Source organism: Leopardus geoffroyi, chromosome E1 (genome assembly GCF_018350155.1).
Source record: "Leopardus geoffroyi isolate Oge1 chromosome E1, O.geoffroyi_Oge1_pat1.0, whole genome shotgun sequence".
Classification (NCBI taxonomy): Eukaryota; Metazoa; Chordata; class Mammalia; order Carnivora; family Felidae; genus Leopardus; species Leopardus geoffroyi.
Window position 1 is genome coordinate 37,504,793 of NC_059330.1, and position 12,290 is coordinate 37,517,082.

At 35.8% G+C, this 12,290-nt stretch overlaps 1 protein-coding gene across 1 annotated transcript in view; it reads right to left on the reverse strand.

Moving 5' to 3' along the window:
* Positions 1-12,290, reverse strand: part of NPEPPS (aminopeptidase puromycin sensitive) — a 96,286-nt gene that overhangs the window by 24,337 nt on the left and 59,659 nt on the right. The window contains exons 4-11 of the mRNA XM_045488593.1: positions 8,301-8,422; positions 6,513-6,620; positions 4,826-5,026; positions 4,284-4,380; positions 4,139-4,172; positions 3,182-3,296; positions 1,028-1,192; positions 96-200 (exon numbers count right to left, since the gene is read on the reverse strand). Coding sequence (XP_045344549.1) covers positions 96-200; positions 1,028-1,192; positions 3,182-3,296; positions 4,139-4,172; positions 4,284-4,380; positions 4,826-5,026; positions 6,513-6,620; positions 8,301-8,422 — 947 coding nt within the window. The remainder of the gene's footprint in view (positions 1-95; positions 201-1,027; positions 1,193-3,181; positions 3,297-4,138; positions 4,173-4,283; positions 4,381-4,825; positions 5,027-6,512; positions 6,621-8,300; positions 8,423-12,290) is intronic.

Sequence of the window (12,290 nt, forward strand, 5' to 3'; positions counted from 1 at the left end):
ACTTAATTTAAATGAAAGCAGACATTTTTTTTCCATGCAAAACTCTATGATTTCACCATAAAAGAATGGAAGATTTTTTTAAACTGCTTTTTTACCTTATCCCCAATGTAGTCATGGAGCATTCGGATGACAGATGCACCTTTGCTATATGATATAGCGTCAAATATCTCATCGACTTCAGAAGGATGTCCCACACTGACCTGGCAGACAGTGTGATTCAGGGTTATAACAGGAAGCAGACAGCCTGTAATACTGAATTACATAAAAAGCTTTCTAGGAAAACCCTCCTAACTCATAAGATACTTTTCTGCCTTTAGCTCACTGATAAATGCATAATGATGATCCTTAAAAAGCATGTAGTAACTAATACTAAATAAAGTGGAATACATGACATGATCCCCATCATCTCTGAGGGTCCTGGCTCCACTTTGCTGGGAGGTAAATCACTATGGATCTATTTATTGGAAGACTGGAGAAGGAAGAAAGGAGAGATGAAAAACATTTTATTTCTTGCAGCTAATTGTAATGGCTTACAATTATATAGGATCCTCGTTAAATACATCAAAGTAGACTGTAAGTCTAGTTCTTTGGAAGCAAAATTAATTCATATAAACTAAGCTGAAATAAGTCAAGAGAAATAAAATATACATAAAAACAGATAATGACAACAATAAAAAAAATACATTCAGAATTTTCTTTGAAACAAACAATGGAATCAAAATGTTCCCTTATGCATACTGCCCAAGAGGCATGGTTCTCCCATTCTATGCAATAAAAATGTACTTAGTGAATGTTTATGGGTACATAGCACTTACTTCTACAAAGATCAAATTTTTATACTGCTTACCTTAAAAAGAAACATAATTAGAACTTAACCTTGTGAGATTTTCAAGACTGAAAATATAAGCTATAAAAACAAGTGAACTGCTCATGTAATTTTCTTTTCAGAGTCCTAAGTATCTCTATAACAAATTACTTATTTCATTAAATATGAGAGAAAGGCCAATGGTTGAAAAGTATGGCTCACTTCAATAGGATGGCTGTTATCTAGAGCGTCAAGTTCCTGGGCACGGGTGTAATCAGCAGACACAAACTGAGTCCAGATATCATACTCTGGGAAGCAGTGGTCTACACACAGATATTCAATCCATGATGCAAAGCCTTCATTTAGCCAAAGATGAGTCCACCATTCCTAAAAACAAAAGAAAGAAATGTGTAAGGAAAACAAAATGCTTTTCATTCCACTAACTTGAAAAAGTCACATGTCTCTTCCGCTATACTCTACAACTTACAACTTAACCAAAATTCAGTGAAAAACATTTAGTAAGTCACATGTCTGAACAACAAAAAAAGTGTTTAAAAGAGATGCTAAGAAAGGCCTACTGGTGATATTGGCATTATGCCTGAGGGACATTTCAAAACATAGCTAAGTCACTTTTTATTACCAAAGGTAGAAAAGATGTAAGGAGAAAGGTGGGGGGGGGGCTTATATGGAAAAGGGGAAGAGAACAGATAAATGTAGGCAAGAGCAGAAAGCTACCAGGACCAAACACAGAAAACTAGAAAGGATTTTTATAATGACTGAGAAAAGTTACTGTCAACTGACAAGTTAAACTTTCTAGATAAACAGAAAAGCAGTACTGCTTATATAAATATTAGGTAAAATGAACAGAAATATGGCAGTAAGTAGTTCAGTAATGAATGTTGTTTTAAGTATTTATGGAATACAAAATTTCACCTGTTAATAAGAATTAATAGTAGAGTGGACAAGGAATATAAGTGAGTCACAGATAAAACCAACTTAAAAAAAAACCAATTTTTTAGAAAGAGATCTTAATCTAAGTTTCATTAAAGCTGATTAAATCTCTTAAAAAAAGAAATCAATATAAGAATCCACGATAGAGATGCTAAAGGACTAATGCAATGGTGAAAAACAAAAAGGCATTAAAATTCTGGAAAGATCAGATGTTTTCAATACTAGGTGATGAAAGGCTATTTGTCTAAGTGCTCTGGGCACTTATTTAACTAGTAGCTCCCACGAAGATAAGCTGGTACAGAGCTAGCTATTCACCAACCTATCATTAAGCCCTTAAATTTCACTTAATGAAACAACTGACATCTAACAACTAGAACAGTTACTCAAATCCAGTAAAAAGTTGTTTAAAAGCAATATGAGAATGTGCACATATCCCCCCACTAAAATGTATTGCTGGTAGTTTACTAGCATACTTAATTCCACATGAAATTATATGTCAAAAGATTTTTTTTACTCCTACGTAAAATTGTAAACATCCAAAGCAAAAGGAAATGGTTTAATCTCAAGGGCTGGCTTTCTTTAAAAACTCTCTCAGACATGTAATAGTTGTTAAATGCCGTACTTTCTTGCTTATTCCTGTGACATATGGACTCAACTAACATCCAAGTCAGGTTCTGCTCTTTGGCAACCTAAAATGCTATCAGGGAATTTGGCTGGCTCCAGAATCTCCAGTTCTTTCTTTGCGGAGGTACTTCTAGTTCACTCATTAAACCCTGTGCTCCCAAGCTCTAACATAGTTGGCTGCCATTGATAGCACTTACTTAGAGTAAGAGGGGAAAGGTCAAGACTTAAGGACAGAGATCATTCACTGTAAACATTATAATAAACAATAATCTCAATGGAACAGTTGGAAATTTTAATATACTTTATAGTTATTCCCTACTTTCTTTGCTTCCGTTTCTATCAAATTTCAATGTAGTATTTTAGTCAATGAGACAACTGACCCCTAAAAGCATTTCAGCCTAATCAAAGATCACGTTGTTATTTATCAGGTGATTTTTCAGCTACTGGACTACATAATAAATATTCTCAAGAAACTAGTGTCAGGCTGGCATCTCACTGCACGGAATCTCTGTACCTAAAAGGAACCCCTGCCACCCAAATTAGTATGACTTCCCATTTGTAGGCAAACCCTACAACAGTTTAGGAAGTACTTTGTGTTGAATAAAGACTGTCCACGTGCTCCTGGTTAATACTGAGATTCTGATAAACACTTTTCAAAGTGGACCTTCTAAAATAAAGATTTTCTATGATTCATTTATTTTTTAGCACAGTGTCCCAGTCAAACCTGAAATACTATGTAGCCAAAATAATGTACAGCAGGATGAAGACAAATATATTTGAGCACTTAAAAATATTAAATACCATAGTAACAAGATTTCCAAACCATTGATGGGCGAGTTCATGTCCCACAACCAGAGCAACCCACTGGCGTGATGAAGAACAGGAGTTTTTTGGATCGATAAGCAATGCAGTCTCCCTGTGTTTAAAAAAAAATTTTTTTTAAACAATAAAAGTATTGCAATAAAAGCAGGCATGCACAAGTGGGGGAGCTCCCCCCACTAAATAAGATGGTCAAGTTAGGCTTTAGAGATATCAAGAAAACATTTCCTCCGAGTATACAAAGGAGAAAAAGTTCTGGGAAGATTAAAAGCTATTCCAACAGAATTCATACAACAGAAGATCAAAGGTGTGACAAAAGTTAAATCATCAGTTTGTAAATAGGACAGCTGCCTGAAATTTTTAAAGAATTTAGTCTGAGGGATTAGACTATTGTGCTAGACAGAGACAGAAGACAGTCCTTCCATTAAAAGAAGGGGACTGGCAAATTGGGAGAAGATGCATTCCACAGTCCGGAAAAGAACACTGAACAGGCTGTCCAAACCTTAACTCATTGAAGCAGGCAGGGCAAAAACTTGTTTACAGACCCTGCTTTAAAAATTATACAACCCACATGTTTGTATTGTGGTGACAGACATGTAAAAACCTGGCCGGAAAATATTAAAGCAGAGAAGGTTCTTCAAGCTGGAAAAATAACTATGAAACTTCTGGGAGGAAGAGAAGGCACCGAAATGAGAAACTCAGCCAAAAATAGATCTAAAAATGTTACTAATGCCAGATGCTCACTTTAAAATCTTACAATCTCAGATAGTAGCACCAGAGGGTGTTCATGTGCATTCCTGAAATGTGCACAGAAGTGGGGGAGGTAGGAGAATTTACCGCAGATCATAAGGCAAAAGCTACTCAACTGCAAGTAGGTGTGAACCTCTTACGAAATCAGTGATTGAAAAGACAAGGCAGGGGAATGTATCATTAACATACCTATAAGTAACAAGGCCCCAGTTCTCCATGGCACCTTCATAAAATAAATACAAACATTTATTGATATATGTACATAACTCTTCCTCAAAATCACAAAATTCAAAAAAGTTATTACAATTCAGCAATAAAATGAAATTTACTTTACCAGCTGCAAAGTCTGCAATAGCAATGAGATCAATTTTAGGTAGAGGATAAGGAACATTGAAGTAGTCCTTATAAAAAGGCAGGGTTTTAGCAGCAACCTACAAAAGTATAAACAAAAGAACCACCTGATAAATATTTCATTGTAGTTCATATAGAAATCCACACAGGAATCCTGTTGCAAGCCAAAGCACCTCAAGTTACTAGAAACCAACCCTGGGGAGCCCTACCTCCGAAGACTACCTTAGCCCCAAGCTTTGTTAAGGTTGGCCATTTAAAACTTGGAATGAAAAATATATTACTTATTTTCCCACCCACTGTCTGGATAAATAAATTCCACTCTAATATTCTCTTAATCATTATCTTGTAAAATGTTAATATAACACCAAGGTTGGTAGTTCCAAAATTCTATTAAAAATAAAATCAATGTAGCACAACAAATTTCAGACTAAATTATAAATAATTGTACTAATAATTGATCAGAAATGTAAATTCCCCAACCTGGAGTTATGGACTGTTGGAACAATCCTCTTCAAGTACATTTACCTCTAACGCAAATTTTCCTTGCTCTGCTTTGCCAACAGGGGTGTAAACACGAACACACACACCATCTTTTGACCTTGTTTCTACAAAGTCATATTCACCCACAACAAATGCCACCAGATATGTAGACATGACAGGTGTGCGGGCAAACTTCACTTCCACTACATTTTCATCATCAGGGTACGGTTTCCGATCAATTACATTCTTTAAAAAAAAAAAAAAAGAAAAGAAAAGAAAGAAAGAAAGAAAGAGAAAAAGAAACAAAGAAAGAAGTAGAAAATTTAAACAGGTTTACATTAAATACCTTAGAGGAAATACTAGCCATAAACTGTGCTGCCTCTCCTTCCCCCTTTCCAGTACTGCTTACTTATCTATCCCAATTCAACCATTGCTTTCATGCTGTCAAAATCTCTCCCATTAAGAAGGATAGGAGCACCTGGGGGGCTCAGTCGGTTGCGTGTCAGACTTCGGCTCAGGTCATGATCTCGCAGTCCATGAGTTTGAGCCCCACGCTGGACTCTGGCTGACAGCTCAGAGCCTGGAGCCTGCAGCCTGCTTCAGATTCTGTGTCTCCCTCTCTCTCTCTGACCCTCACCTGCTTGCGCAGGAGCGCGCACGCTCTCTCTCTCAAAGGTAAATAAACATTAAAAAAAAAATTTTTTTTAAAGGATACCTTAAGAGGTTGGGGGCTAAAGTGTTAAAACTACCAAGGATCTGTGAGAGAAAAGCAGCAACTTTTCCTGGATACCTATTATATGCCAGGCACTGGGATATAAGACCTCAATGCTTTTAAAGTAAAAGAAGGATAGAAGGCAAATAACTATTAATGAAGTGTAATTGTGAAATCTACATTTCAAAGGGTACAGATTTCTAAATTTAGCTCATTCTCTATACCAAGGCTGGTTCTAAGCAAATTTGTGGAAGAATCTCCACTTTTACCTACAGAGTTCCTCATTTTCTCTTTCTTGTTACCCCTCTTTTTCCTATTTAGGCTCTCCATTTCCTCAAGATCTCTCTATTCTTTCTTCCAAGGAAGACTTACTCAAGAACAGACCTGATAATTTCATTCATACTAAATGGTAAAGAATATCTCAGTTTAATGTATTATTCTCCTTTTAGGAATATTCGAGAAGAGAATGGCATTCTATCTATGGAATTCTCTCTACCGATAAAGGAGGCAAAAGCCAGTTATTTTCAGGTACAGTAGGCTTTTCCAAGTTCCCCAGATTCATATTATAGGCTATAGGGTACTCTCTGTCTTAATCAATATACTTCATGTGGTAAATGCCTACTCTATTTATGAAAGAGATCAATGACATCAGTGAAAAGAGCATATTCCAAGAGTACAATCAACCAAAAACCTAAATACACACTTCATTATATGGCTATATCTTTTGGCATTATTAACAAGAAAGCCAGATTTTTTTTTCAGGTAATATTTATTAAACTCATCACTTATTTAGTTTTCCAAATTAAAGTTTATAAGGAATTTCTTCCATGAGGAGGGAAATTCCAAATAAGGCAGTTTTAAAAAAGAGGGCTTACTGGAAATAAGAAAACTAACATTTATGTTCCCATTCTGTATCAAGCATTATGTGCTAGGTGGTTTCACGCTATTCCATCTAACCAGCAAACTAAATATTCTAAACACTTATTCAAAATTTAAATATACTTACAAACACATACATACCATATTTGATAAAGCTACTCTGTCTTTAGGAACAACCAACGAGATATCAAAAGTTGCTTTGATGGCAGGCTCATCCCAGCAAGGGAAAGCCCTCCGAGCATCTGTAGCCTTAAGAAAAGAATATGAAATCTAAATATTACTGAATTAACCTAACCAACTATTTCATGAAGTAAGTGCCATTGTCTTATTTCTATCATCCATTCCTTCACTTGTTTAAATGTCTACTTTCTACTCAGTGTCAGGCAACAAGCTAGGCAGTGACTACAGGGAGAACATAAGGCTTACTATCGCTGCCCCATCAGCAACCCCAAACAAACAGAAACAAACAATAAACAATAATCCAGGAATTAGGTCTGCTACAGGTCTTAACAGTCTATAGTATTAGACTATTTTAGAATATTTTTAACAAAACATTTCAACATTTCAAAAATTCAATGTAAATGGCTTCAGCAGTAATGTTACAAAACACAGAGCATAGGAGAGTCAACAAGTACACAGTAAGGATTCAGAGCTGGGAACACAGGTTGCCTCTCTGGATTTATTAGCCCCCCCCCCCCCCCCCCCCCCGAATCTTCAATGTGCTTTGTTCTTCATCCGAAATGACAGCAACAGGAATAAGACAGATGCCCTCATCAGTTCTAAACAGGTCATTCGTTTAATGGCATTTCCATATACTACACATAAAACTGCCACCACTTGACCTACTTAAAGAGACTTCATTTTTTCCTTTAAAAATAAACAAAGAACAAATTAATTTGTTTTTTAAGAAAGGCACCTGGGTGGCTCAGTCAGTTGAGCATGTGACTCTTGATTTCAGCTCAGGTCATGATCTCACGGTTGTGAGAATGAGCCCCACGTTGGGTTCCACACTGAGCATGTAGCCTGCTTAAGATTCTTTCTCTCTCTCCCTCTGCCCCTCTCCCTCGCTTGCGCTATCTCTCTCTCTCTCTCTCTCTCTCAAAAAAAAAAAAAAAAAAAGGGAGCAAACTTGTTAAGCAAAATAACATTTAGTGGTTCAGTTTTGAAAGAAACTTGAACAGGGGCGCCTGGGTGGCACAGTCGGTTAAGCGTCCGACTTCAGCCAGGTCACAATCTCGCGGTCCGTGAGTTCAAGCCCCGCGTCGGGCTCTGGGCTGATGGCTCAGAGCCTGGAGCCTGTTTCCGATTCTGTGTCTCCCTCTCTCTCTGCCCCTCCCCCGTTCATGCTCTGTCTCTCTGTCCCAAAAAAATAAATAAACGTTGGAAAAAAAAAAAAAAAAAAGAAACTTGAACAAAACAGAAGTAAAAAAAAAAAAAAAAGAGCCGATGACAAGATGCTGTATCTTGAAAAGAAGGAACAAAATATGCAGAAGTAGAGGAAGCACATACTTTTGGAAAAAAGTTTCTCCAAGGAAAATGTTAGATGGCTGGCTGCACTCTAAAAGAAGTTAAATAAATGATGAATTCATTCTACTTATTTATTTGAAAAGTAAATAGGGTATAAGGAAAGAAATGGTAGCACAAAAAACTTTTCGATTAGGAGCAGCAGCAGTAGGTAAATGAATTTATACTAGAAGAAATTAAATGAATTAACATGGATAAGATTTAAAAGTTTCTAAAAAAAAAAAAACCAGTTTCTCAAATATCTAAAAGACAAAGTGATGAAAGCTCTCAAAAATTCATTTGAGGGACAGACATTAGACATAAACCAATATGAAGGGAACACAATAATCATGCAAATAATAGAACAGAACTTTGTCAGAATGTTTATACATCAAGATCGTAATATTTTAGAGAAGAATACCATACCTCAAACTGTGTGACAGCAGCATAACGCACCTCTCCAGAAGGGGTAGTATATTTACTTCTGTAGAAGCCTTTCATTTTGTCATTCAGCTCTCCAACAAAATCTATCTTTAAGGTTCCTGTACCTGTGATTGAAAATGAATGAAAACCACTTTAATATAGATATTAGTTCAAGTTATTAAAAATATGTCCTTAAGACACTAACTTAGTTGACCTGTTACAATGTTCAACTCATTCTTTCCTTTCTCAAACACTTCTCCCAGCAAAGGAGAGAATACAGTATTTACTAAAGGAAATGGCAGACTAATCCTAAAGTAAATCTTAACATCATGTTTAGGGTGATTGCTTATAAAGTTCTTTAACTGTATTGGGGCGCCTGGGTGGCTCAGTCAGTTGACTGTCCGACTTCGGCTCAGGTCATGATCTCACGGTTTCTGAGTTCGAGCCCTGCGTCGGGTCTGTGCTGACAGCTCAGAGCCTGGAACTTGCTTTGGATTCTGTGTCTCCTCCTCTCTCTGCCCCTCCCATGATCATATTCTGTCTCTCTCTGTCTCTCAATAATAAATGTTAAAAAAATTTTTTTAAGTTCTTTAACTGTATTAACTTCATCTCAAATCACCAATACATAAAGATAAAAACAGAAGAGGAACATTTGTTAATAAATGTATGACATGTTACTGTGCATGGTGCTTTAAAAATATTTAGAAACTTGAAAGTTGGTATAGTCTCCATTTTTTTCAGATGAGGAAACTGACTTCAATAACTTGCTTGAGGTCACACGATTAGTAAGCAGCAAGAATGAGATAAAAATTTAGGCCTGCTTAATCCAAAATTCATGTCCTTTGCCAATTATGCCATATAAATTGGTCCATTTAGATGAATTCATGCCAATTACTCTATCAGTAAGATAAGACCTCATCTGTTCAATCCAAATGGAACACTGATTCCCTACTTTTGTAAGGAACATATATATATGGAAGGTCAATGATTTGGCTAGCAAAGGGGCACAAAAACTCTTATAGTCACCTCAATCATTTGAAATGATAAAAGAAATACATTTAATCAATAATTACTAAATGCAAATAAAAATGCAACTTGAATATATATTCTATTATTGTATAAGGGCAAACCAAATTAGACAAAATGGGAGTTTTTGTGAGTATATATACTTTCTTTCACAACAGAAAAATTACTATCTATAGTCATCTATGAAATTCAGATGCATGACAAAACAATAATCCCATTCTACATTTTACAAATTAAATCCCCCCAAAAAACCAACCAGAAAAATGTTGACTTTTACTTGATCCTTTTAAAAGTGCCTATTTATAACAAGAGCTAGAGCATGGGAATCTAACAAATCAAAGACATAGTATGATTATAAAGTAATTAGGCAATCATTCTAAAACATTTTATACCCTAATGTTTTAAACTGTCATTTTGGAATGCCACAGAGCAATGCCACTGACATTGTTTAAAATGTTCTTGACTCTTTATCTTTCTGACATATCCTTTCGGATGTTCTCAAAGTCAAATCTTCACCTTGCAAAATTCAACTTTTTTAAAAAGGTCCAAAAGTCACCAAGAGTCCAAGTCTACAGAATAAGTGAATGACAAACTGCAAACTGTTTCTGGACAAAACACTGTGGTCTATTAAGTATGTCAATTAAGTAATTAAACTGATTTCCTTATGTATCTCAAACTCATTCTGAAAGTAATTTCAAGTGAAAATTTCAGACCTTTGTGGCAAAGTCATCACTCAACAAAGTGCCATGTTCTATTTTTTTTTTTTTTTTAAGTAAGCTCTGCACCCAACGCAGGGCCCGAACTCATGACCCCAAGATCAAGAGTCGCACGCTCTCCTGATGAGCCAGCCAGGCACCCAAAAGTGCCATATTCTTAAAATAATCATGCTGGGAAAAAAACTGAAGTTTATTTAAATAAACGTTTGTGACTCTGATTTTTTAAAAATCAGACATTCTGTCTGAAGGGGACAATGAATACTTTCTTAAAGAGAATGACAGACTACTGGGACAGTAAATAAGAATACAATAAAAGAATGTGAAAGAATTCTAAATGAGTGATACCAAATGATATGTATATATAGTATTATATACTAAAGAATTTAATTATAGTATAAAATTTGTTTTCTTTAGGAATTCACTAATCTCTAAAAAAGCAGATATAGTCACATTAATAAAGTTTATAAGGAATATCTAATAGATTATAAAAACCCACTACCTTTAAAGGGAAGTTGTATGATGCAACGTTATGTTGCAATTCCCATAAATGGAAACTGCCAGTCTGTTTTCACTAAGTCAACTGTTAAAATATCTTTTATGTAATTCATACTCCATGGAAAATTTACTTTTGCCTTTTCCTATTTGGAATACAAATGGATTCAAAACTCATAACTAAATAAGAAAGGCTGCTTACACTTTTACTCGGTTTTAAATCTCCAAGGCCATCAAACCATAACAAGATACTGATAGTGACCACTTCCAAAAAAGTGGCATACTAAACAAAATACAAAGTATTGGAAAAGGTTATTACCTGAAATTCAAACAAAACACAAGTTAAAGTTTTAAAAAATCATTAATAAATTTAAGTAGTGTCACATACAATACTAATTACAAAATGCTTACACTAATACAGAATTTTAGGGCAAAAACAGGAGAGAAAAGACTTCTTAATAAACGTCAACTTATCAAATTTACAGCATACTGAAGAACTGATTGCCAGACTAATTTTATACCTGTTTGTGTACAAAATTTACATTGTTCCTCACATTAGACACCTTATTTCAATATCCAGTGTATGCAATACTTATCTGCTTGGAATGGTAAACCTTTTAAAACATACAATAAATTCATTTATAAATTAAACAACAGAAAAATTGCAACTTCTACCAAAAACTCTATTTGCTATCCTGCTTAGGATAGAACTGCTATAACACCTCATGTAGATCTTGAAATACTTCAATAAAAATTTAATGAGCCTACTAAATGCTAAAAAATTAAAGACAGATTAATTTGTATAAAAAAAGAGTAAAGGTCTCTGCCTTCATGCCACCATTTCCTGTGAACCTGTTTTTCACTCTTCGAAATGTCAGTATCACCCGGTATTTCTCCAAATACACACACTTAATTAAGGGGAAAAGAAGGATACAGAATATGATGTGTGGCATGCTAACCTTTATGGGTTTTTTTTTTTAGGTTTGTTTGTTTGTTTATTTATTTAGAGAGAGAAAGCCAACAAGGGAGGGGCAAAGAGGGAGAATCCCAAGAGGACTTCACCCTGTCAGCACAGAGCCGGATGCAGGGCTCAAACCCACAAACCATGAAATCATGACCCAAGCCGAAACCAAAAATCGGACATTCAACCAACTGAGCCACCCAGGTGCCCCTAACGTCTGTGTTCTTAAACAGTATATACAGACATGTTTACAAAACTATGGAATAGTTTTGAAAGGATACATAGGAAACTGGTTGCTTTTGAGTAGAGCTGAGTTAGAAAGGACTAGAATGGCAAATGCATTTCCACTATACATCCTATGAATTTTATTTTTATTATTTTTTTAAACTTTTATGTTTTATTTATTATTTGAGAGAGAGAGAGAGAGAGCAAGCGAGCTTGCATGGGGGAGGGGTGGCAGGGGATTTTTCAGAGAATCTGAAGCGCGCTCTGTGCTGACAGGCTGACCGCGGCAAGCCCAGTGCAGGACTCAAGATCATGAAACTGAGCAGAAGTCAGACACTCAACCGACTGAGCCATTCAGGTGCCCCTTTATTATTATTTTTTAATGTTTATTTATTTTGAGAGAGAGAGAGAGAAAGAGAGAGAGAGACAGAGAGAGAGAGAGAGAGAGAGAGAGAGAGAGACAGGGAGAGAGACAATCCCAAGCAGGCTCAGAGCTGTCAGTGCAGAGCCCTATGCGGGACTCTATCTCATAAACGGGAGATTATGACCTGAGCAAAAATCAAGAGTCAGAAG